Source organism: Callorhinus ursinus, unplaced genomic scaffold, assembly GCF_003265705.2.
Source record: "Callorhinus ursinus isolate GAN/ISIS: 27379988/994484 unplaced genomic scaffold, GSC_fseal_2.0 scaffold20, whole genome shotgun sequence".
Lineage (NCBI taxonomy): Eukaryota > Metazoa > Chordata > Mammalia > Carnivora > Otariidae > Callorhinus > Callorhinus ursinus.
The window spans coordinates 7,277,108-7,304,446 of NW_027397082.1; the positions used below are offsets into that span (position 1 = coordinate 7,277,108).

A 27,339-nucleotide genomic window follows, 5' to 3' on the forward strand; every position below is an offset into this window, starting at 1 on the left:
CAATGACAGAACAAAGTTGTGGCAGGGGCACATGAGCAACAGAAATACTGCATCTCAAAGCTAGAGACCCTTAGGGTTGGGGTAGGCACCAACTGCTCTAAAGGTTAAAGCATACAACCCAACTCCTTAAGACAGAAGAATCACACACAAGATTATTGGATTTGCTTTTGGGAAATGTGATGCTTTCTAGCTGAATCAAGGAAACATGGGATGTCTCCAAATGCAAGGGCTTGCTTGGGTAACGTCATTCAGTCATTCGGTCAACAGCCAAAACCTGTAAGCACTCTCCTCCTTCAAATTGCCAACACTTCCAAATTTTGTATCTTCAGTTTTCACAAATGCATGACTGTGCCTTACTGTTTGTTGAATGCATTTTGAGAGGAATCTGAGCACACCCTTGGGGGCAGAAGGGCTTCTGACTTATAAGCCTGTCTGCCTCACTTCCTGGAAGGCTTATCACTACACGGTCTTAAAAGAGGCATCACCTCAGGGTCTCAAGGTAAAAAGGAAAGCGCAGGAAAATGGATGAGGCTGGGCAGCTCAAGTCTTCAATGAAATCAATTTCAGATTATCTGAAAGCTACAGCTGAGGTTCGAGAGGCTTCCCAGGGAAGATGTTCGGCAGTGCCTAAGTGGAAACTTGAGCGACATTCAGGGCAGCAGTAAATGTGTCAGCAGATCTTTGGGTAAGCCTCTGCCACTCCCACCCTGTGCACACATGCAGTCGTCTTACAGTAACTGAATCTCGCTTTAATTCTGGCAATTTCACCCCAGGACTCTTGACTGCGTGTGTGGAACCAGAGGCTGCCCTCCAATTCCTTTCATCTGGAAAAACAAAGCAAAAACCATCCGTGAGAATCCTGTGTACTGAGTAAAGGCTGCTTGGGTGCACCACCCGCTACAGAACCACGTGCACTGGTGAGCAGCCTCGGGGCTATTCTCCGGCCCGCCCCAGAAGGGATTGATTTTCCCAGTCCCGGCAGGAGCTGTGTCAGCGATGAGCCCCATCAGTTACACTAATGGTTTACTGCTCGGGGCTGCCAGCCACTCAGTAGCAAACCTCATGATCACTTAATTCCTCTCCTGCAATCTGTTTAGGGCCCTGCAGATAAGGATCCTCGCCTACTGGTTTTCTGGAGTGCTTACTATATAGCATGAGAGCTCAAGTTCAGCATATTAATGACCCTCATTCACAGTTCTGTGACTTTTACATTTCTAGTTGCCCCAGGCAAAAGAATTCTACCAGAAGAAAAGGCATACTGAATATACCTCCACACACAACTTCATCTCAGTATTTACACTGCATCTGCCAAGGAATAATTTGGTTATACAGCTTCAGCAATATTGTACTTATCTGACTGAACTACATATATTGAGGGAAACTGAACACCAAAATTAACAGGTGTGATAGATTATTCATGACCCTAATGAACAATAAACACAGCACACCTACCCTTGAGTAGGTCTGATCCCAGGCAAGTAGAGAGGTCAATAAATACTTGAATCATGTTAATTAATAATGCTAATTAAAGTAGGTCCAGTAGAGGATTATATAAAATCCAGATCTCTTCTTGTGAAACTAGTGCTATAGATAGCATTAGTCTCTTTTGGGGGACAAGACAAATAGTTGAACCACCGAGTAATATTAAACTCTTTGTATTCAAATTTCCAGTAGCATATAAAACCTTGGAATCTGAGAAACTGACTTAGATTTTATGTATTCTTTGACTTGCTTCTCTAATGTTCCACAATGAAAAGGCCAATTTTGTGATTCCATAGTTTTCATCTGCATTTTCATGGTGGCTGGAATTAAACTGAGAATGCACAAACTAGGCATCCAGTTTTCCTAGTATGTACAGATAAAAGGAAGTTAGCAAAACAGTGGCCATGAGAACACAAGGCTGAAAAAGTCAAAGGATTTTAAGCAGCATACATTTTCATCCAATAAAAGCACATCAATGTTTGAACAAATTTTACATGAGGAAAAATTCCTTTTAATCTGGCTGACACGTTACCAGTAAAAGCAAAAAAAAAAAAAAACAACAACAAACAAAAACTCTAATTTCTTCTTTGAGTTGGTGACATCATCTTAGGTTTATCAGAGTCTGATACTTAAATCATGGAAAAATTCCCAAACAGAAATTTACAGGTTAGCAGGAAAGTCAGCTGGTCCATAATTCTGCATATGTGAGCTTAGTAGAAACTAAGATTACTTTATGTACTTCAAGAAAAATATATACTCTAACTTCAATTTTTAACTTACATTGTTAACTGTACTTCGGGAAATGTAAATTCTACCTACAATAACAAAGTCTAAGTGGCTACAGATTTGGAAGGGTATGGATGGCAGGAGCAGAAAAGAGAAAGTTCCCTTCCCTTGGAGCGGCTGAGACCAAGGACAGACCGTGCCCAAAGGCCAAAGGAAAAGAGATCCAATTTAGGATGGAGAGAAAGAAGCTGATGAGCTCAGAGTAGACAGGAAAGAAGAGCCAGGACTGAAGCAACAACAAGACAAACAACATTTATTAAGTGGAAGAGGCAGACGAGGGCAGTGAGAGCAGGGCACATTTTATTATGAAGTAAGTATTTCAAACATACAGAAAAATCCAAAAAATAAAACTCCTACACATCTATCAACTAGATTTATCTGCTAGTAACATGGAGCCATATTTTCTTCAGTACCTCTAAGTCCTAAAAATTTATATATACAGCAGAAAGCCCCTGTGTATCCCTTCCCAATATCCCCCATGAATGTGGTATGAAACTTTCATGCAAGACTTATTTATTTGGGAGGAAGAACCCAGAGGGAAAAATAAAACTACCCAACCTAACAGAAGAGCGGCAAGCAAACAAAAATGGAGGCGCAGGAGACAACATTCCCCATCAACAAAGCCACAAGATGTTGTGCCGCCTGTAAGTCCAGCCGTCTCAGTCTCCTTTCTCCTAGCGTCCATCTCCGAGGGGGGCTGCTTCTGGAAGAGAATCACCTGTCATTATGCCTTATATACAAACTCCATCACTATGGCTCTTAATTTCTATCTTAAGCGCAAGCAAACCCAACAATTAACTTTTAACTGAAAGTAACATGTTCAAGGAATTCACCCCCACCCCAGTGCTGCGTGTTAGCTACAGCCATTTGCACTCCCCTCAACGAATGTAAAACATAGCTGCACTCCCCCTTCAGATGGACAATTTCCTATTAATGTGTGTGTTGAAGTACTTATCACATCTGAGCCACAGCTATCAGTTTTCTGTTCTCATCACCACAGCACTCCTAGTGGGGCAATTTCACAGTTATTAACAAATTTCTCCAGGAGAGACTAAACACTTCCAATTGAAACATATTTTCTCTGTATCTAGGAAGAACAATTTAAGAGCATAAACATTCAACCATACTTTCACCAAAATAAAGTATGCTTAAGCAGCCATGCATGCAATTTTTTCTAATATAACCCCCTGGGGCCCCATGACCTCCAGAACTGATCTAAGGACACTGTAGCAGAGAGAGCAGCCTAGGGTCTAAGACCGAGGCGGGGGTGGGTTGGGAGGGGCTGTGGTGTGTGTGTGTGTGTGTGTGTGTGTGTGTGTGTGTGTGTGTGTGTGTGTGTGAGAGAGAGAGAGAGAGAGAGAGAGAGAGAGAGAGAGAGATCCTGTGCAGCTGTGCAAACCCTGAGTCTCAACCTCATCTATAAAATGGGGTCTGCTTTCTTTTCAGGGGTATTGTGACCAATAAATATGTGCCTAGATGTTCAAATGCTTTTAAATTAATATATAAGGTGTTTTGCTATATTCTAATATGGGTGAAATATGTATTCCCACAGTTAAGGAAAAGCCAGTTCAACTACTATGCTTTAAATCAAGTTTTTTTTTTTTTTAAAGCAAGGTCTTCAATCTATGTAGAAACAAAAGAAAATCTAGCTTTCATCTTGCGTGTGTTAGTATTCTCAGAAGCCTTATGAAAAAGACACAAATAAAAAATATGATGATTTGGCGCTAGGACTAAATTCCAGAAGTTCATATCATTGCATGTCCCTTAATTTATGAAACTGTCATTAAATTTAAGATTTTACCTTAAAAATTTTTTTTTTTAATTTAAGATTTTAAACTCAAGTACACAAGACAGCGGTCAGTACTGGAACTGAATGTATTAACAAGGGCTGAAGGTTGTAACTGCAACATAAGTCAGCATTTATTAGAAATAACACAAAACTTGTAAAGCAAATACATCAGGAGGCTCAAAACTGTTACTCTAGTGTTAATGACACTCAGCTTAGACTTCTCAGTAAGAAACAACACAACGGTGCATGACTCCACAGAGAAGATGTCTCGTGCACACAGCAGGCCTCCCGCCCGAGAGCTACCTGCCTCCAGAGGGCAGTATCACCCAGAGCGGACCTTGCAAGTGGGCTGACAGGTTGTGCTTCAGCCAACAAGAGTGCACGGATGAAGTAAATCAAAAGATCCCTTGCTTTTGGCTGGAATTATATCAATTAGACAAGGCAGGAAGGACAATTTAATTTTAATCAGAAATTCTAATTGGCTACTAATCACAAAGTACTTTCTGAGGGCTATCTTGGAACAAAGCACCCCAGACAGTAAAAAAGCAGGGGAAACTATTGTTTAAAACTAATGAATTATCTGTAAGCACTAGAATCACCACAGCCAAGGCAAAGGAGGTTTTATTTGGAAATGAAATACACTATCAGCACAGCCCATTTTCCATTCTTGGCCCTTTAGAACCTCTTCACAAAAGGTGCTAAACAGGGGCACCTGGGTGTAGCGTCTGACTCTTGGTTTTTGGCTCAGGTCATGATCTCAGGGTTGTAAGATCAAGCCCCGCATCAGGCTCTGCGCTCAGTGCGGAGTCTGCTTAAGAATCTCTCTCCCCCCCCTCCCTCCCCATCCCACCTCCGTGCGCTCTTTCTCTAATAAATAAATCTTTTAAAAAGAAAAATGCTAAACATTTTTATAGCATTATGCACAAGTGAGTTAATTTCACATCTAGACACAAAGAATTTGAGGCAAAGCTTTCTCTCACAACAATTTTTACAAGTCCCTCCATGTTATCAATAACAGGAGCATTCAGAATCAAACAACAGTAAGGTTGAGTGGTTGCAACCTGAACACCCCTGGACTCGGTCCCACTAGCAGAGCCAGAGTAAGATTATCAAATTAAATCTAGGAAGACAGCAAAAACACTACAAACAGACCTCAGATCATCAGGTCACAAAATAAAGAACACATCATCAGTTCTACCCTAACATGCCTAGAGATGTCCTGCTGATGGTTACAGAAGTGGTGAAAACATCAAATTTAACTTACTTAACTTTTTAACAATTTTTTCATTTCAATAAATTTATTTTGATTGGTTGGATTGTTTAAGAGGAAGAGAAGAATCTGTTCGTGTTTTTCAACCTATGGGTGAAGAAAAAATAGTATTATTTAATTTCTAAAAATGTAAGGAGTACAATTTCACTTCAGGGAAATTCTACCCACTTGTTTCTGTAACTCTTTGCAACAGCAATTCATCCTGCACGTCTTTTCTAAAAGCAAATACAAAAAGCTATTAGAGAACACACACCATAGCTAACAAAACAAATTAGGCATGGGTTCTAACTATAAAGGACTTGATCGATTAACTTCTCATTTGGGCTTTAATATTCTCTACTACTGCACCCTGGGTTTCACCAAATTAACGCCCCCATCTCCAAGGTTTTAAGTCTTTTGCCTATCATATATGGGATATCTCTTATATCCCATATATGATATATCAAATCATCATCTTATGAGATTTCTGTAAGATCCAATCTCAAAAATACAAACTCCTCTCACTTTGGTTAGGATCGAAAATAAGTTGGAAATAATTCTGAATGCAAGACACTTCTGAAGCTCTCAACATCAATGCTATCACCAATGTGATCAGCTATGCTGCTGAGCCTAAGCTAAGGAAAACCTGGCCTGGGAGGCCCACTTCTATCCAGTGGATCCCCTCAGAGGGCAATGTGAGTCGCAGCTTGCCACTGGATTTGCCGGGGGGGGGGGGGGGGGGGGTGATAAAGGGAACGTGACCACAGAGATTAAGGAAAAACCAGGTCACCTACACTGATTACATGTTTTTAATTACACTTACATCTGTCATTAATTAAACTTGAAAAAAATACCTGTACTTAAAGCACTTTGCTTTTTAGATGTGATGTTTTTTGCCAGACCATATGTCACCAGCTTTTCAGCTATATTGATAGTACCATTTTCAGAGCATTTCTCAACCGACACTGTATGGACATTCTTGATAATTCCTTTTACAGAAAGCATTACACTCTGATTCAACATGAAATTTTTTAGTAGTTCTATTACTAATTGAGAGCAGTTTCCATTCAATTCCATTAGTCCTGGGAAAACAACTGAGTATTAATCTTTGAGTCCCTTAAAAAAAGATAAATATTTACATATATCATCTAAAGACAATAAGCGAAAGTCTCACTTACTTTAGCTGGGCTTAGGTAGGCTTTGATATACAATTGCTGTTGCATTAAAAAAAAATCACTCAATAGATATTCACTGATCCCTATTATGTGTCAAGCACTAATCTAGGTCTGGAGGGCATAAAAAAAGACAATTCCCTGCTGCCATGGACATATGTCTGTTATAATGGGAGAAGCAAACAATAAAATTTTCCAACTCTCTCTCCGAGTCAAAACCAAAGCAGACTACGAGGAAATGAGTGAGCGCTTATCTGCTGGGACCACTAGGTAATGAAATCAGGAGTAAAGGTAAAAAGCTACTTTAGCATTCCCATTCGCTTTATTCAAACACCAGCTGAAGAGCTGAACATGTGCAGATACAGTACACAGAAAAGTAGTCCCAAATGGTGTCATCTCTGGTCTCTCAAGAGAATGCCGTGACAGAGCAGAGAGACCCTCAGGTAAGGGTCAGATGGCCCACTTCCCCCAGCCCTGCCACTTTTAGCTGTGCAACCTGGGGCCACACACAGTCTCTAAACAACAGTGGGTAACAATGTAATCTTTGTGAGAATGAAATAAGGGATGAAAGATAAGAATTTTTTTTTGTAAACTCTGCTTGATATTTGAAACCTGGGCAGTTACTGAAATGCCCATCTGATTCGGACATGGGGCTATAAAACAGAAGAGAAAAAAAAAAATCACACAGATATCCCAATTGGAAAGTGACTTAACTGCCTACCTTCGAGGGAACATTTAATAACTTGGAAAGGAAGCTCCAGGTGGCTCGTGGAAATTGGCTGCACTCTGGAAAGAGGCAGAGTTTCAATGTTTCCATAGTCTGCATAGAGTACTTTCACATCAGCATCTGACGTCCCCAGAACAATGGCACGGTACCAGAAGTCGTCACCTGAAAATAGAATGCAATCTCAGGTAAGAAGTTACATGCAACGACCCCCTCCCTCCCTTAAGATGGTTATTCACAGTTACATTTACATCAGTGAGAAATTCATGCCAACATTTCTGGCTAGAGTCCAGATGAAACACAAGCATCACCTCCACGGTCCTTCCAGATCCTACTAAAAAGACAATTATGTGATTAAAAAGAAAAAGGCACAAAACCACAAGGACAGAGGACGAGAGAGAAGACAGTATAATATTGGAAGCTGGAAAGTAGATGGCAGGAATGGAAATGCTTTAGCAGAGCTCAACCAAAGCTGGCTATGGGAAAGCAAAGCAGCATCTTCCTTGGTATCTTAAATCCCCAAGTCCTAATAAATAATGCATTCCAAAGTAGTAGTAAGAATGGAGCTGAAAATGAGGACTGGGTAAAGAAAGCAAACTTATTTCCCAAGACAACTGAATAGACTTTAGTTTACAAACACATTTATAGGTAATACTTATTTTTAAAGTTGCTAAAGAGGATGATCAGTTTTATGTTCACATGTTTTAATAAAACTTAGAATGCCCTCCCCATTTCAAGGCATCTGCTCCTGCTCAAGGGCAGAAGACTAGAGGTTGTTTCTCTGGAGAGGATGAACCAGGTAGACTACCGGACTCAGGAACATGAGGCAGCGCAGAGGAAGTTTACCGAGAACACTGTTGGGTGACCTGTGCACACCAAGCAGGAGACCACCATCCCAAGGCAAATGCACTTCAAGATACCAACAGCAGGAGTCCCCAGGGAAATGGCAGGGCCCCATCACCCAATAGTAGAGGCCACCAGTGCACAAGATCTGCCCACAAAGCAGCTTCCAATTAACTAAGTGCCCCATTGAAGTGAGCAGCAAAGGATCAGCAGGCATCTGAAGAAAGCTTCCAACATGACAGAGAAGACCAACCCAAACAGGAACTCAAAGAAACAAGGAGAAGAGAGGGACAATTAGAAGAAAGATATTAACACCCCCAGACAAATTGATTTCCATCCTTGAAATAAGAACAAGTCAGTATTGGGGCACCTGGGTGGCTCAGTCGTCAAGCGTCTGCCTTCTGCTCAGGTCATGATCCCAGGGTTCTGGGATCGAGCCCCACATCGGGCTCCCTGATCAGCAGGGAGTCTGCTTCTCCCTCTCCCTGCCACTCTGCCTACTTGTGCTCTCTGTCAAATAAATAAAATCTTTAGAGAAAAAAAAAAGAATATTTGGAGTTTCTAACAGAACAGAAAATGAAAGAAGTGAATAAAAAAAATTCAGAAAACTTTCTCAAAACCGAAGCTCATCAATTCCTAGACTTAAGGGCCCACCCATTAAAAGTGCCCAACACAATGGTAAAAACTAATACCAAGTCCCATCATGAATTTCAAAACATGGAATGAAGAGATTACTATAAATTGGAAGGGGGGAAAAATACGTACAAAGTTTGGAGAATCTAAATGACCTCTCTTTTGACCAGTAACATCAACAGCTTTAAGAAACCATAAAAGCAGGGCACCTGGCTGGCTCAGTTGGTGAAGGTTGAGACTTGATCTCGGGGTTATGACCTTGAACCCCATGCTGGATGTAGAGATTACTTAATAAAAAAAAATTTTTTAAAAAGCAGTACCTCCAAAATTTTAAGGGAAAGATGATTTCCAATCTAGAATTCTAGATCTAGGCAAGCTATCCATTAACTATTAAGGTAGAATAAAGCCTTTTTCAAACATGGGAGAACATAGGGAGATAACAGAAAATTTATCTTACATGTAACCTTTTCTCAGCTTCTGGAGGATGGGATATACCCAAATTTTAGAATAAATCCAAAGTAAGGATTTCAGAAAACAAGGTGAGATGAGGGAGGGAGAAACTGAGAAAACATGGTGGGGTGGGAGGGAAATCTGTGAAACCTGAGGGAGTAGTGTTGAAACAACCCCAGTAAGATGATAAACGGAAATGTCCAGGGTGATGGCTCACGTCTGGAGGACACGCAGTCTGGCTAGAAGATCAGAAGGCAGCAAGCGCTGGTAATATAACAAAAGCTGGTAAAGTACATGAGGTTTCAATGGGAGAATCTGCACCAATGCAGAGAACTGGAGATAATCAGTGAAAGTATACAGAACACAACAATATTGTAGTGTACTACGTGGCTAGGCTGTGAATAGTGTTTATGCAATTCCAAGAAAGTAACAGAGAATACTTATCTAACCAAGAATTGTGACATATTTCTATCAGGAAGAAAGGGAGGGAAAGTGTAGATCCCGTTATCATACAAAAGAAGAGCAAAACTAAACATAATACATTTAACCGTAAATCTAAATTTAAATTAAGGGCGCCTGGGTGGCTCAGTTGGTTAAGCGACTGCCTTCGGCTCAGGTCATGATCCTGGAGTCCCGGGATCGAGTCCCTCATTGGGCTCCCTGCTCAGCGGGGAGTCTGCTTCTCCCTCTGACCCTCTTCCTTCTCATGCTCTCTTTCTCTCTCTCTCAAATAAAATCTTAAAAAAATAATAAATTTAAATTAAAAATTTTTTTAAATGAACTCTTTGTGGGCAACAGACCGAAAGCATTTTAAATCCGTCGCTGGCAAGAGGAAGATGAAATTGGCCCACTCACAAACTTTTGGCACATATGGACATTTCTTTAAGATGCCTACAGAGCAATATGCTTCCGGAACTTACAAAACAATTTATATCCTTTGACTCAGGAATTCCCCAAGTTTCTGCCTGAGAATATTCACTCCAAGTGTTGTTATTACAAAAAGAAATTTGTTAACATGAAATATTAAACAACAGGACAATTCTTAAGTGTACCTGATTCAACAAGTCTGACTTTTTAAGGCATTTATTCCTTTTCTAGTACATTCATAAAGTTCTACAAATTATTTGCAACTCCTCCATATAAAAATATGTTATTGGTCAACCATATACAGTAGAGTTTCTAGAGCTGACTATCTCAAAGTACTGACAGATCTGTAGTTATCTACCTATATCCTTACCTAAATATAATCTATGGTTTACAAAACAGAAAAGTTGGATGATCCCAGCACATGAATTAAACCTACAACCTTGCTTTTAACAAAATGAAATGTGCGCCTAATATAACAGAATACACAAGATTTCATGTAAAAGAGAACATTTCCCCTTTAATATTTTATCTAAAAGAACCTTACCTGTGTATTTGGCACAGCACACATCTCCAATTTTGGGTCTGTAAGACACTCGGCTTTTCTGAGTATTGCAGTATTCTAACAATTCAGCTGTCAAGATACAAAATCTTTCCTGATCTTCTGAAACATAAAAAAGCAATCTTTTGTGAAGAAATTTTCAATGCTGTTTAGACAGTATACAAGAACAATGTCAAATAGAATCACTCAAAAAAACCTATTTACATTTATATTTTAAGAATACATAAAACCACCAGTGGTTACCTTGTACAAAAGGGATCTAATACTGGGAGGGAGTAAGATGGAAGCTTCTGGAAAGCTAATTTCTAGATCAGGGTGGTTCTACTAGTGTGTTCACACTATAGAAACTTATTAAGTAGTACTTTCACAATTTTTCGGTATACTTTTCAGGAAATGTGTTATAGTTAATGAGATAAAACAAAGTACTTCTAATTCATCAGGATTCAACAACCCTAAATCCCTGCTTTTCACTACACAGATTAAAGATGATGACTTGTAATACTGGAGATAGATTTAAGAGCACTTGTTGGTATCACAATTTGTGGTCTTACAATTTGAAACAAAGGTTCACTTTCTCAACCTTCAAGTACCTGCAATTATTTTGAATAGCCATCACCCAACTTGCACTAACTCTCCTTCTGACACTACAAGGATAAACTCAAATATATTGAAGAGATTTCTTAATTATAAACTTTCATGAAAGAAAACATTTATATGCTACTTTTCTTCAGGATTAGGCCCAGTATAAAACATTTCTCTAAGTTTCTAAGCTATAGTATTATAGACTGATTTATAAAGTACTTTTTCAATGTAACAAATTTTCTTAAAAGGTCGTAGATGGTTAGCTTTGTAAATGCAATTCAATATAGATAGTATCTATTATTTTGTGATAGTATCTATTTTTAAACAAGAAATTATACAACAATTAAGGAAACTTATTTTCTTATAAAAAGCCGGAGATGAGACTGGGTTGGGTAGGTGCTAAATGCAGGGCATTTCCCTCATGTTCACATTTGTGTTTGTGTAACTAAATATGTATGAAGTGTTATGATGGCCAGTTCTTCCTTAAAACATTGAATAAAACAAAAATCACCAGCCTCCCCTCTTCTCTCTCACTTCCTAAAGAATTCGGATAAGTGCTTTCATTATACAGTTAAAAAGATAAGCATAAATAGGTTTCAAATTTTGGTTTCTTACCTGGCATCTTATTTGGTAGAGCATAAAACAAGTGTAGGTTTACGATTTCTAATATGGTTGCTTGTACAGTTTTATTAACTGGCAATTCTATTGTCCTCCACTGCTCAGCTGAAGAGATGGCTGAAAACATACAAAACAGATCTTGTATAAAACAGATCATAGTTGTTATTCTCTCCCAGTTTATTCAATTTATTTATCAACTGAATCAACATTCACAAATTCCTAAAATGAAAATCTGTATTTTCACAAAACAATCTATTCAGTTTGAGGGATTCTGTGAGCATTACCAAAAAGGCCAATCTAGAATGAGAATCTTTGACCTGCTGCACTCATGTATTACTTCTGTAATATATTTCCAATTCCATAGTATATTTAATATAAAACTTATAACTGATTCACACTTTAGGGGATACATAACTGTATGATGCAAGACTACCTAATAACTACAATAAAAATGAGTACAGTGTTTAATAAAACTATGTTTCAATAAATATTATTTTTATTTTTTTTAAGATTTATTTATGAGAGAGAGTGTGAGTTTGCATGAGTGGGGGAGTGGGGGGCAGAGGAGATGGAGACAAAGAATCAGAAGCTGACTCCACACTGAGCCAGACGCAGAGCTCGATCTCACCACCCTGAAGTCTCTCACCACCCGAGCTGAAACCAAGAGTCGGACGCTTAACCAACAGCTCCCCCCAGGCACCCTCAATACATACTAATTTTAGTAACCTGTTATTAACCTATTTCCACAAAGCATATTTTCCTACAGAAAAACTGCATCATTTGGCTAGAAAAATTTCATTGCCTATAAAAGCAAAGGATAACAAATTTAAATAACAAATCAATGGTTTAAACATGTTACCTTGAAGCCCCAGGACATCAACTTGAAGATCACGTTTACTAACAGGTCTATTATTTGTCAAGTCTCTACGTGGCGAACTAGTTTTTAAAACCAGATGTTCATCAATCAGAACATCACTAATTATTCTGGGGTAAGAAGTGGAGAGATCAGTGAGCTCGATTCCCACTCCCTGTCCAGTGATTTCAACCACTCGGGCTTGGAGTTTTATCCCTGCAACGCACATCTGAAATCTTGCTATGGCTTCTTCAGTCCAGTGTTTGTTTCTAGGCTGTATATCTGGCAAATAAGAATAGCATTAAAAAGAATTCTGTGCCCAAGCTGCAATTTTGCTTCAACAGTATCTGGGACTGGTCCTTGTCAAGTGTTCCATTTGGGTCAGCGATTCTGAGTATCTTTTTTTTTTGCAATGTTCAATTACATTTCTACATCTTCTATGCCTGAGTTACAGATAACGCATTTGTATACATACTACTAGGGTTTTAGGAGCCTCAGAAATTTTCCTTATTTCCCCCACTAATATATCTTTACCTGGCATTTTTCCAATAGGGAAAAATAGGGTTAGAAGCCACTACTGTGTTCTGTTATATATAAGATGTTGAGTTACTAATTATGCTGGTAGAAGATCTCAACCATCCACCTTCACTTCTGTGGACAGCTTTCTAATGGTCATTTTAAAATGTTATTTTAAACTACTTAACCAAAAATTATTTTTTCTGATAATTCTGGCTTATACCCCTATTTTTAAAAGAACTCAAACTTGAGTGTGCAACTCAATTACCTAGAGGGCTCATTAAAACAGGGCCATATGCTAGAATTTCCAATTTAGCAGATCTTGGTTGGGGACTAAGAATCTGCAGTTTGAATAAGTTCTCAAGTTGATGTTGCTTGTCTGGGGGCCACATTTTTTTTTTTTCAAAGATTTTATTTATTTATTTGAGAGAGAGAGAGAATACACAAGCAGGGGGAGTGGCAGGGAGAAGGAGAAAGAGGCTCCCCGTAGATCAGGGAGCCCGATGTGGGACTCGATCCCAGAACCCTGGGATCATGACCAGAGCCGAAGGCAGTTGCCTAACAAATTGAGCCACCTAGACACCCTAGGGGCCACATTTTAAGAAGCATGGACATAAAACATGGTAATTAAAAATAATCTGAAACATACTTAGTGTAGTAAGTAGAAAGAAAACATGCAAAAGGAAAAATAAAGAGCATCTATGCTGCCAGACATGAGCACTATTAACATTTTGGTATCCAACCTCCCATAATATTCATGTGCATATGGAAAGACCCACATGCACATACGAGTTTCTTTCATAAAGAAACCTTTCAATAACAATAGCTCTTATGGATATATGCCAGGTAGTGTTAAGTGCCTTATATTTTTCGTCTCTTTTATTCTTAATGACTCTTTGAGGAAGATACTATTATTTTCCAGATGAAGAATCAGAAGCACAAGAGAGTTTGAATCATTTGCCTAAGATTCTCACAGTAGGTAGCAGAGTTGGTTCCAGAACCTATCCTTGTAATCACAATGCCGTCCTGTATCTCTTTTACAATATGCATGTTTTATGTACCTCATAAACAATTCTTCATACTAATAACCCATGGTTAACATCACTTTAAAACTGTGTGGTAGGAAGAAACACTTAAATCGAACTTTGCATGTCAGAAAAATTCTGTTACTAAGAATTCACTTAATCCTCACAACAACCACCTGAAATAGGTACTACTACTGTCAATTATATGGATCATCATTTAACCAATCCTCTGTAATTGGCTATTTAGGTGGTTTTGCTATTATTAACAGCAGTATAATGAATTTCCTTGTAGGTAAACTGAAATTCCAAGATCATTTCTTTAGGATAAATTATTACAAGTAAAAATGCTGAGATAAAAGGTAGGAATATTTGAAGCTCTTAAGATATCCTGCAAAATGCCTTCAAGAGAACACACTGGTTTTCACTCCCATCTCGAGCACAGAAAAGCAGCTGCTTTCCTACTTTAACATCAACACTGAACATTTCGGCCCGTACCTTCAAAAGTACATTTCTAAATTGTATAATATGAAGCAGGATCTTCTAGGTCACATGTTAAAATTATAGATGTTAATATTTAAAAGTAAGTATACCCTAAGTATTAGAAGATAGTTGAGAAAGTTTCTTATTCTGCACCGTACCTACTAACCAGCACCGTATTCCTTGAAATGGAAGTTTTAAAAATTTGGATGGGATCATTTGGAGTTCATCTGCAGTAACTTCTTCCATATTCCCATAATCCACAAAATGGACTTTAAAGTTTCCATCCGGTAAGATTTCCTTGACTAAAGCACGATACCAATTACCATCACCTATAATTAACACAAAGTTTGTAAAACATGGAACATTATTTCCCCTCTATTAACATTTGAAGTCTTCATCTTCAAAAAAAAAAAAATCCTTTGTCTAAAGTAACTAAATAAATTTGCTCTCTTTCTCCAGATGATGCCTTTAATTTTTCATTCAGAAATCCTCAGAATTCTCAAAATCCATTTTTTAGAATACATCCAAAATTTTTATAGCACCACGTTTTGACATCAGATGTAAATTAAAGATTCCATTCATCACGTATCCAATAAACAGAATGTGAAAGTGAAGGGAAGACTTCATAAGCTTGAACATATCTGTCGATCGGAAATCTTACGATACTCTCATAACTAAGCACAAGTTGTTTTACTTGGTATTAGTAAAATAATGTAAAGAGCAAATAGAAAAACACATACAATGAAATTAAGGTGTTTCATAAAATATACTTTCAAACTAAACATGCACAGGGTGACCAGAAAAAACCATAAACCTGCAGCGAACAGGTTTCCCAGTATCTAATTTACTTTAATATCACAAATTCTGGAAAGAAAAGCATTTAACAAATTTTAACAAAGTTGAGGTAAGAAAGTTTCATTTGGAGGTTCCTTGCTACGAAGAGAAGAGAAAACATGATACTTTAAGCATTCATTTAGTCTTGATTGTGAGAAGTATTTACTTAAACATCAGGAAGAAAATACACATTAAAAAATAAGGGCTGAATGTCAAGAAACAAAAGTCTCTATCAATGAAGTCATGATTCTATCAACTGCAACTTACCTACAAAAGAAGCACAACATGGTCGTCCTATTTCTGCCTTAAAATCACTGGGCACCTTCTGCTGGCAATATTCTGCTAATGACTTGTTCACATCATTTAGTTTCTTTAAAGCTGAAAACAGAATACACATACAGCATTCAATATTTAAAATGCATGCAGAATACAAATCTTCCTCTAAAGCCGGGAAATGTTCTGATCATACAATCTCAGGTACATTCCCAAGCAACTATAAAGTACACACCATATGCTTTTCTCTTTTCCTTATTAAAAAGTTAATTGGGAAAATAAGTCGTTATTAGTCAATGCTCTTAGTAACCCCCTACTATGACACTGTCATCAGCATACCAGAGCATGAGCTTTGCACAGGTCTAAGGAAACTGTGTGCAAGCCTGTACAGAAACTGACATACAAGCTGTCCAGAAGGAAGACACATAAGCACTAACAGGATGCACAGATGTCTGCTAAGGAAGTGCAGAGAGTAGAGCTGTGTGTACTACAGTTTTTACAGAGAAAGAGTACAGACAAGGAGAGGGTACTCCAGAAGGAAGAAAGGGCTCTGAGGCAAAGTACAGAATTAAGCAGCCAAAACTTATTTGGCAGGAGCAGTCTGGCAAAGCAGGGAAGGTAAACCACTGAAGAACACAACAACCATGTGCTGGTAAAGAAACAAACCATGGAGAGCTTTAAAATGCTGAGGGGTGCCTGGCTGGCTCAGTAAAGTGTCCAACTCTTGATTTTGGCTCAGGTCATGATCTCAGGGTCCTGAGATGGAGCCCCACATCTGGCTCCCCGTTCAGCAGGCAGTCTGCTTCTCTCCCTCTTTTCCTCCTTCTGCTCCCCCCCCCCGCATGCTCTCTTTCTCAAAATAAAAATAAATCTTTAAAAAAAAGAAGAAAAGACCATGTGAACTTAGGCATAGTGGATAAGACATAGTGGAAAATAAACGTAAAGTGCAAAAATCGTTTATAATATTTTACCATTTATGCCTACACAAACAGGGATACATACATACAAGCATACACATAGAAAAGATATTTATTATTTATTCTGAAAAGATTTAGAAAATTGAGAAAGGGACTGGGAAACTTCCCACTATACATTCTTTTTAACTTTTGGATTTTGTACATATGCTTGTATAATCACCTATGAAAATAAAAACTGACCTTAAAAATTTTTAATTTTATGCGATATGAAATAGTGGTCAATCTACTAGATGATTCTGAAAGGAGGGATGACAAATCTCACAAACTGGGAGCCAGACAGTGACTCAGGCACCTAGTTTAATGTCCTTATTTGATAGAGAAGAAAACCAAGATTTAGAAATATTAAAATTAAGGATGCTCACCAAAATAGCTCAAATGAAAAAGAAGGAAAATATAAGTGTGAGGATGTGGAGTGACTAAAAATCTCAACAGCTGTCATAATCACTTTGGAAACTTTGACATTCAGTGATCAAAGCTGAAAATATGAATACCTTTTAGGATATGGTCAGTAATTTCATTCCTGGGTATATATTCAAAAGAAACACATATCCATGTGCACCAAATTTGTATGGAAAAGTTCACACCAATATAATTTTATAGATCAGAACTAGAAATGACCCACATGTCCAATTTTATAAAGAAATAAATTTGCAGTGTCATTCACACAGTGGAACACAAGCTACTGCTACATATAAAAATGAAGAACTGATCTCACAATGTGAAAAAAAGGTGAGAAGGCACAAAAGAGTACATACTATATGATCACATTTACATCAAGTTCAAAACCAGGAGAACTATGCTATTAGAAGGCAGGATAGTGTTTACTTTTTAAAGAGAGAATGGGTAATCATCAAAGGAGACAAGGAGGAAACTTCTGGCTTACTGGTAACGTTTCATTTCTTGACCTAGATGTTGGTTATTCAGTGTTTTGACTTTGTGATAATGTGTTATGCTGAACTATTTGTGTACTTACGTATATTCATGTTATGCTTTAATAAAATCAAACATTTACTTTTAAAAAATGAATTTAGAACACATTCTACAAAATCAAAACTGGTTTAAATAGAGATTTTTTTAAACTAGAAATAATGGCTTAAAATGGAATAAAAAGCAATGAAGTATAACCAAATCTTTCTTACAAGTAGAAATATTCACTTGGCCCTTCTTGGAAAGACAGTACTTTTATTATTCAATAAACTCTTCTTCAGTTATTACCACACCAATGTATCTGTAAGAAAAATAAATGAGAAGAGTCCACTCACCATCCTCTTGAAGCACATGGCAATAAAATTCTCCAGGACTGTACATCATACAGACCACAACATCTACTGTTTGGTCAACAGCAAGTTCAACCCACGTCCACTCCAATGGACTTAGTTTTGCTTCTATACCCAAGGGAACTGTGGGAAAAAAAAATGAACTTTTGCAAAATAAATGGTCAAAGTGGGGAGGGGAGGTAGGGCTGGTGAGGAATCTGCTTTTGAAGAACTGAATTTCCAGGGACTTTTAGTGACTTTACAGGAAAGTTAATTGGTATTATAATTAGCGAAAATTACCTCACTGAATTTCAAATTCACATTTCTGATTGATCCCTTCAGCTGCCAGTGACCCATAGGTTTTTTTTTTCTTCCAGTTTTCCAACACACTCATAATGTATTTAAATGAATGCTTGATTCAAAAAGACAGAAGACACTCAACATCCATTCTTTTTCAGAGCATGAGAACCCACAAAAAGCCATCTGGATTCCAGCATGGACATTATCGAGCAGAGAGCTTACTCACCGCTGGCTTCTTTCACAACACTGGGCTTCTCAGCCAGCATCCCAGTCTCCCGGACGGCAAAGCCGGCATCTCTGAGCGCCTGAGCAATACTGAGGTGAGGCGTCACAGATTCATCTACAAGCTCCACCAGGGAGCTGTTTTCCAGCTTGTCTGCCACTTTCACTGTGATCATTTTGTTCTGCACAATTTTTTTCATCAGACAAATAGCTTCTGGAGTCCAAATTCCTAATGATGGCTTTACTCCTATCAAAGAATTTTTAAAGGAATATTAAAATACTTCTTATAAAAGCATTTAGAAATTCAGCTAATTTCCACAAAGTTAAATTTAAGGAAGCTGACAAATACCAGAACCAAAAAGTCCCACCTGAGCAGGATTTCCTAATGATTAAAATAAAGGCAAAATTACAAAGAAAAAACCTATAGAAAACTGCTCTACTTCTATGTAAACAAACAATAATTCCATTGATATGAAATGTCCAGAAAAGAAAATCTTGAAGACAGATTAGTGATTGCCTGGGGAGCTAGGATTACTGATGGCGATAAGAAACCTCATCAGGGTGATGTCTATACAACTCAGTAAATTTACTATGAATCACCGAACTGTATACCTAAGACTGAGAATTTTATGGTATGTAAGTTATATCTCAGTAAGTTAAGAAAATCATAAACAAAAGTATCAAACAATCCAGGAAGAAATACTGGTCCCTTACAATGACATAAAAAACATCAGCGGGGGAGACTGAGTGGCTCAGTTCATTAAGCAACTGCCTTCGGCTCAGGTCATGATCCTGGAGTCCCGGGATCGAGTCCCGCATCAGGCTCCCTGCTCAGCAGGGAGTCTGCTCCTCCCTCTGACTCCCCCCTCTCATGCTCTATCTCATTCTCTCTCTCAAATAAATAAATAAAATCTTTAAAAAAAAACATCAGCAGCACTTAAACTGCAAAGGCACTTGCAAATCAACAACCCAAGGTTAAGTCTAGTCTTTTCATAAGAGCAAGTAACTTATGAAAAAAATGTTCAGTCTCATGGTAATAAAGTAATTGGAATGATTTAGTTTAAAACTTATCAAAACTGGCCACCATGAACTAATACAGAGGTATCTATTTGGTGTACCAAAGTGTGAAGGAATGGGCTCCCCTGCTATCTTTCTGGTAGGTGTGTAAACTAGTTCTACACTTTCTGCAGAACAATCATAACATATATCACAAACATGAAAAGAAACATACCCACAGACACCTCCATTTCACCTGAGGAATTCTGTAGTACAACTATATTTTGCAGCCTATCCTAAGGAAATGATCTTGGATAAGTGGCAAATTGTAGTTAAAAGAACACTGCTATGGGGTGCCTAGGTGGCTCAGTGGGTTAAGCAACTGCCTCCGCTCAGGTCATGATCTCAGCGTCCTGAGATGGAGCCCCAGGTCAGGCTCCATGCTCAGTGGGGAGTCTGCTTCTCCCTCTGCCTCTCCCCCTGGCTTGTGCTCTGTCTGAAGTATAATCTTAAAAAAAAAAAAAAAAAAAGAACACTGCTAGTAGCAAAAACCTGGAAATATCCTTCTGATACTCAGATACCAGTTCAATTACGGTATATGTGAATGAAGGTTAAGAGGCCAATTTATTAACATGGAAAGAAGCCCTGGCTCCTGGTGGGATAAATTTTATAAACGGTAATTTCTAAGCATATGTTCCAACATACTGTTTTTACAAGCAGGTTTTGCCCTACTTTGTGTAAAGAATTGGCTTCTATGATATTTATCAATAATACAGACTATAAGTAGCAAAATTACTCAATTTTATAACCACAGGCACATTCAATTTTATTTTATTAGAGATAGCAAAGTGGTCCTGTATATTTGAAATGTTCTATTAAGGATTATTTTTGCATTAAGAGAAATTATATCCAAACACATTCTTTTATCTTCTGGGTAGTTTAATTAATTTCAATCCTAATGCTCTTACTTTAGGTTTTAGTATTTTAAGAATACAGTGACCACAAACATTTCATACCTGCCAGCACACACTTTATAGCTTGCATTGGCAATTCCAGCAACTTTGGAGTTATGGGACAGAGTCTTGTCAAACTAAGGATTTCAAAGTTTCCATAATCTACATATCCGACCAGTACAGACTGTTCAGAAGCATAAGCTAAAACGGAGGCACGGTACCACTGATCATCGTCTGAAAGAAGGAGAGATCCATCTCAAATGATTTTCCAGTGCAGATATACACAAAAACTTTCCCTCCCAAATTCAGAGATGCTCATCTGTAGGTTTTACTTTAATAGAATATCAGGCTTTATTGAACGTATGCTTAGTCAACATTGCTACTTCTGCTGCTCAGAAGCCTTCAACTCCTAGAATCTCCCCTTTATGCACACCTTATTAGACCACTCATGCCCTGGGCGGTCATGACTTACAACAGGCTTTGTCTCCCCCACAGACAGTTAACTCATTAGGACAGAGAATGTGTCTGGGTCTTGTGAACGAATCCACAATGATGCCTTGATCAAACAGGAACAATTTGCTAAGCGTCAAGCAGGGCTAATTTTAGAATACCTGGCAGTGCGGGTCAACCAGACCCCACCGACCAAGCAATCTGTTCACTGGAGGCCCACTTTGCATCTCCCCTTCTGTGAGGCCACTGACTTGTTTCCCTCCAGCAGGGAAGAACTGAAGCCAGTTATCACAGCTGTGCCATGACGGCTCCGTGCTTCCAGGCCCTCTTGCTATTCCCAGGAAAACTGGTGAAGACAGGATCCTGGAAGATTGCACATTCACATCCTGAGGTAAACAACATTATCTGCACCAGTCCCCAAAACTAAAGGGCTGATAAAACAACAGAAACTTCCTTTACCAACTCCTCCAGGATTCACAGGCTCTCTTCCCTTGCACACTTGGATTCAGTTTAACTGTACATATTTAAATGACTGGTGTGCTTTAATTGTCAAACTTCAAATGCAGCCATCCAGTGCAAACTGAAGACTGTTTCATTTATTTTTACTTCATTGTAAGTAAAAAAAAAATTCAGTAATACTCTTCCCTCACCTGAGAATTGCGCACAACAGATATCACCAATTGTTGGATAAAAATCTGAGCGTGGAGGCACTTGACCACAGTACTCGCTAAGGGATGCCTGAAGTTCAGCGAGCTTATCTGTAGATACAGATCACATCTTAAACACAAATACAAATCTGCACATCATCTTCTTTATCACATGTTGAGTCTCTTGAAGTACATAGGTTATCCTGACAGCACAAATCAAGAAAATTTACTTACGTCCGCTTTGCAGCTGTTGACAAAAGAAGTCTTCTGGAGTCTGAATGTGGGCAACCACACCACAAAACTCATCGCCTACATTCAAAGTTAACACTTTCGGGATTAAATCACTTCTATCCACAACAACTTTGTTTTCAGCTGTCATTTTTCCAACATCCTCAAGATCATCTTAAGAGAAAAACCAAGGCATTTTGTTTCATTAATCTACTTTTGCAGCTTTTCAGGCCCAATCATGTTCCTTCAACACCTCTAGGCCTTAACGCATGTTATTCTTCCTTCCCAGAACACACTCCCAATCCCCCAGCAACCTGGTTATTTCTTGCTCAGTGTAGTGTCACCTTGAAAAGACTTCTCTCCTAACCCAGGTTAGGTGCCATCCAGGTGCTCCCAAGGCAGTTTGCGTGCACTTCCTTTCTCATCTCTTCTCTATGTGTCTGCACTGACCACAGAATACCCTCCATGAAGGCACCTCCACAGTCCCCCTCAGTGAAGCAAATACTGCCCAGAAGATTTTTGTTCCTTCCACTGGATACCTCTGCAACACTTGCTATTATTACTGATAACTTCCTCCTGGAAGCATTCACCCCCTGTTGCTCTGGCCACTTTGTCCCTATTCTTTTTTTTTTTTTTTTTTTAAGACTCACACTTCCCAATTTTAAAGATTTTTTTAATTTATTTATTTGAGAGAGAGAGAATGAGAGAGAGAGAGAGAGAGCGCACATGAGAGGGGGGAGGGTCAGAGGGAGAAGCAGACTCCCCACCGAGCAGGGGCCCGATGCGGGACTCGATCCCGGGACTCCAGGATCATGACCTGAGCCGAAGGCAGTCGCCCAACCGACTGAGCCACCCAGGTGCCCCTTGTCCCTATTTTCTATCCACCTCTCCCATCATGGCTTCTCACTCGATATTGTAGGCCCCAGGTTTATCTCCCCTTTTTTTTCCCCTGACTCAACACTCTCCCTAAGACACCACCGGCAGTTATGGTTTCAACCATGACTCCTATTAGACCAGTAAGTGTTTGGTTTTCTCCTCTAGATGGCAAAGAACTACTAAAAACTTTTTGGCAGAGTTGTCATACCAAAATTCGTGTTTTAGAGATATCGTGTATGCAGTACTGTAAGAAAACAGCAGACAAAAGGTAAAGTCAGAGAAGGTTGTTGCAATAATCCACAACTGGTAAGGATTCCTGAACTAGAAAACAGTAAGGAAAAAAAGGATTTTAAAAAAGAAAAAAGACATACAAAGGATATTCAGGAAGAAGAATCAATGAAGACTTGGCAACCAATCAGACAAGGCAAAGGACAGGAGGTAAAGATAAGGTAGATTTAAAGATGAGTCAACCTTGTTTATATGGAAGGATGCACCTTATCACAGCACTATTAGCCTGGCAATCACCTCTGGATGAATGAGCAAGAGACAATGAAGTATGTCTGCATCCAAAGTAACCGGTAAAGGAACAAGGGAAAGAAGAAAACACGGCAACAAACAACACATAAAACTAGGCAATGAGACAATAAAATGCTGGTAGCAAAACTTCTTGCTTCTCTTGTTATACTACATGGAAAAACCACATAGAGGGAAAATTTAAGAAAATGTTAGCTAAAAACCCTTCAACTCAAAGTGTCATGATATTTAGTACTTTAGAGATTTCTGATGATCATCATGTCAGGGGTTAATATGGAAGACAGGCAGGGAAGACTAAGATTAGACAATGTACTACTACATGAAAAAGTATCTTTCTTACATAAAGTTTAAAGAATGGCTATCATTTCCATTAACTGCAACACTGTGACAGCTCTGCCTTTGTATGTTTAGTAGAGAAGATATTCTTCAGTACCTAGAGTCACTATACTGTTCAGTATTAATCTGTATACTCACTTGGATCTGCACTTTGCTTCTTAGAATTTTGTCCCTTGGGTTTCAAGCCATATCCCATTTCTATGAGCACATCATCTAAGAGTTTTCCTAAAAATGGTTAAGAAAATGTATCCCCATTGAGATATTATACCAAGTATTAGAAGAAAGGCACAAACATGAAACAAATGAATCACAACCATGTGTTCTAGAGATTATAGTTATTAATACACTGGCCTATTTCTTACCAGCTCAGTTTGTGTGTGCAAAATACAGTTTACTGATGCTCAGCCTTAAAAATTGAGACAAAATTCCCATTGTCATGTGGCAGAAAATTTTATAAAAATATTTCACCTCAAAATTCTGGATAAATTACAGGTTTAGTTGCCACCTCACTGGCATGCTTAGTATGGCCACCATTTATGAGAAAAAAAAAATTTAGTGTTAAGCTAAGACTACTTTTTCTCAGACATAAAGTATGGCTGAAACAAGGGGTAGCCAACATGACGACATAAGCTTCAAATTCCTTGAAATACCATCCAGAAACCTGAGTCATAATACGAAACATACACAGGAAAGAAAGAAGATAGATTTTATATTTAATTTCACAAAAGATTTAACTGAATTTTCTACCAAGTCACCAACAGACACCGGGTCTCTAAAAGTAGAAGAGTGATACCTTGGAAACTGAGATGCAATTATAAGCACACGGTCAGAAGTCACTTTTCAAACACAAAGAAAGGTTTCCACCTCCACACTTCAATACTAGTCACTTACAGTCTCAATACTAACCAAACGCAGTTCTGTGAAGATTCTTCAAGGAAAAAGCACTGGTGGTGAAAGCATGGACAATTTCATAAGGACATTCTTGAATTTTTCTCCATAAATGAGTAGAAATCAGGAATGGTGATCATAATGGCCATATCAAAAGGCTAACACAGTCATCCCCACAGTAAGTCTGCATCTAGCCTTTGAAGCCAGCAGCTCCATGACCCTATGCCGGGTCTCTGAAAGACTGCCGACTGCAAGAGCAGGGTTAAAGCCGTACTTTCATCACACCCTGAAGGACTTCCGAGTGGAGCTTACTTGGCCTCATTTCATGTTTCTATTTCTTCTCTGCATAACAGGTGAAGACTAAACAACATATTAAGTGCTCCATCTAAGAAAATTTTAGATCTTACCTGAACCTGGCAGCATAACATCCACAGCAAAGGTAACCACTTCTTCTTCTAAGACGTCGACAATCTTTAGAGAGCAGTACTGCTCCATTAACAGTGATTTAATAGTTTTGACACATTCATTGCTCCAATTCCCCTTTGCTGGGATAACATTGGCCACAAAGCACTTTATGGCCTGAAAGATTTTACGTGAGTTACTAAAAACTTAGTATTTGAAAATGATTTTTTCTAATAACATGAAGATTTTTTAAACATAATATATTTGACACTGAAAATTTGTCAGAAATCTTCAAGAACTAAGCAAATAAACAATTTTATGTGTAATTATTTGTCTCTTGTGCTACGCTATCCACAGTGCTTTTCCTTTTGGGACTTGAAGCTTAAGAAATTCATGAAAGAATAATTATCCCTCAAATACATATAAATTCAGGTTGCTTCCAGACAACATAACATAGAAATGATTGTTTTAAAAGAACAGATGGATAAGAAGTCCCTAAAAAATGCTGTTTCTCATCTAAGGAAGTATTAACTAAATAAGGCTTCTTAAATGCATCCAAGAAAGCCAATGAGTATTTATCTACATTTAGTAAAAGATGAAAAATATACCAATAGGTACTTTTTTATAATAACCATCACAGAATAGAGCAAATATTGTGACCATCAAAACATTAAAAACAGCTCTCTGGGGTACCCTATTAGGAATTTAGAAAGTAAAAAAGACTCACACATGGAGGAAATAAGTCAATGTTTCTATTTAGTTGGTGAATTCTGTTTACTGGAATTATTTCTTCATTTCCATAATCAATATATAAGACTTGTGCCTTCTTCTGCAGCATATCAATATCTTGTATTATTACTCTGTTCCAGGTCTGAAAGTGGAATATAATGGTGCTTTGCTTCAAAACCATATTTCACAATTTTAGGCTTAAAAAACTCTTAGCCAATCTACAGAACATGCAAAGGAAAGGCTATAGCTCTGTTCTGAGGCACTCAATTAACAAGTTAATCTTCTAAGAATCTGGCTAAGAAATCCCTAAACTTGTCTATTTAGGAGACTTTAATGTGCACAATTATTCCTGGGTTAGTCTAGCCCAGGAGACACTATGATACACTAATGCCCCAGCTACAGAAATAAACACAAGCTGCAGGACTCGCCATCGTCTGTAACTGGCAGAAGAGGAGCCCATAAACAAAGCTGGAGGGGGTCACCCAACAGACCTACAATACTGACAGGACCAGAAATGGGAATGTGACCACAGCCTCTGGTTAAGCCAGCAAATGCATTATTAAAAGCTCTGGTGTTGAGTTATAGGACCAAAGTAAGTTAAAACATCATAGTAAATAATTCATTTCATCAGCAGTTACCTGATCAACAGTGTACTTGGCAACACAAACCTCCCCCTTAACAGGAATGTAATCCTCCTCCTGAGCTGTATTCGCATAGGTTTCCTTTAAACTCGCAGGGAGCTGGTTCATGTATTCTAAAACTTCTGAAGAATATAACTGCACGTAAAAGTCACTTGGGTGTTTGAATTCAGTAACTGTACCCTTTCAAGAGACAAAAGGTGCAATAATTCACTGAGAATACAAGCAAATGTGAATTTCTTAAAGCTTTCTAACAAGATTGAAAAAAGTTATAAGATAGTTTTTGCAATCAATTTCATCAGTTACATTTTGAAGTTTGAAGTTTGAGCTTATGCTCAAAGTAAAAACAGAAAACAAGGAATAAAAGTCTATAGTCCTTTGGATCTCTGTCTATAGAAATTAAACAACAAATACCTTTATTTCCATGGTTTTCCTGAGTTGTAGACTTCTCAAATCAGAAAACATTATTTTATCAGCACAAATGGCTATTTCTTTAGTAACTCCAAGAGGATAGTCACCCTGGGTTTCAAAAAAAAAACAAAATGCATGAGTGAGGTACTTACACAAGCGCGTGTTTCAGTGGTACTGTGGCCACCATTTGCTGGAATTAAGGCCAAAATAGCCCCCGAGGCTTGAATAAGAGAGCAGAGAAACAGTGTATACCTTCAAGAACCAATAAAACCCACTGTCCATAGGCAGTGTACACAGCCGTGGGAGCACTCAAGAATCAGACCATAATGGTGATAATGTTGAGTTTATAAAATAAAAAGGGGGGTTTAGTGTTTTAAGTTTGCACTTGTTAACATTTTAAAAGAATGAATATTTAAGGAAGTCAGATTTTTTTAAGTAGAAGCTAGGACCAGCTACAGAAGCCTAAAAATTATAGACGAGCTGAGTACTACTGATATTTTTCAGATTATGAATGATTTAGCCCACACAGTTATCTAAATGGAAGGGGGGATTTACAGAAAAAAAATGCTCCTTCGATATGAGGGCAGTACACAAAGCCAGAGAACGTGTGCATGCAGAGACCACAGAGAGGAGCTCTCTCAGGAATCCAATGATTTTACACCGAGACACAGGCATCTCATCGCCAAGTCCTTCTGGGAAGTGCTGGGCACACACAATGCTCAAAAATCCCTAATAGTCACCCAATTGATCATTAAGGTGTA

At 38.4% G+C, this 27,339-nt stretch overlaps 1 protein-coding gene across 1 annotated transcript in view; it reads right to left on the reverse strand.

Moving 5' to 3' along the window:
• Positions 1 to 2,947: 2,947 nt before the first annotated feature.
• TDRD1 (tudor domain containing 1) overlaps positions 2,948 to 27,339 on the reverse strand; it is a 53,821-nt gene continuing 29,429 nt past the window's right edge. Inside the window, exons 8-27 of the mRNA XM_025881087.2 lie at positions 26,582 to 26,686; positions 26,168 to 26,350; positions 25,528 to 25,671; positions 24,806 to 24,977; positions 23,649 to 23,735; positions 21,771 to 21,938; positions 21,540 to 21,647; positions 20,503 to 20,673; positions 18,495 to 18,737; positions 17,975 to 18,112; positions 15,730 to 15,840; positions 14,787 to 14,957; positions 12,614 to 12,889; positions 11,752 to 11,871; positions 10,540 to 10,656; positions 7,200 to 7,367; positions 6,161 to 6,388; positions 5,496 to 5,542; positions 5,322 to 5,414; positions 2,948 to 2,971 (exon numbers count right to left, since the gene is read on the reverse strand). Coding sequence (XP_025736872.1) covers positions 5,322 to 5,414; positions 5,496 to 5,542; positions 6,161 to 6,388; positions 7,200 to 7,367; positions 10,540 to 10,656; positions 11,752 to 11,871; positions 12,614 to 12,889; positions 14,787 to 14,957; positions 15,730 to 15,840; positions 17,975 to 18,112; positions 18,495 to 18,737; positions 20,503 to 20,673; positions 21,540 to 21,647; positions 21,771 to 21,938; positions 23,649 to 23,735; positions 24,806 to 24,977; positions 25,528 to 25,671; positions 26,168 to 26,350; positions 26,582 to 26,686 — 2,850 coding nt within the window. The 3' untranslated portion in view covers positions 2,948 to 2,971. The remainder of the gene's footprint in view (positions 2,972 to 5,321; positions 5,415 to 5,495; positions 5,543 to 6,160; positions 6,389 to 7,199; positions 7,368 to 10,539; positions 10,657 to 11,751; positions 11,872 to 12,613; positions 12,890 to 14,786; positions 14,958 to 15,729; positions 15,841 to 17,974; positions 18,113 to 18,494; positions 18,738 to 20,502; positions 20,674 to 21,539; positions 21,648 to 21,770; positions 21,939 to 23,648; positions 23,736 to 24,805; positions 24,978 to 25,527; positions 25,672 to 26,167; positions 26,351 to 26,581; positions 26,687 to 27,339) is intronic.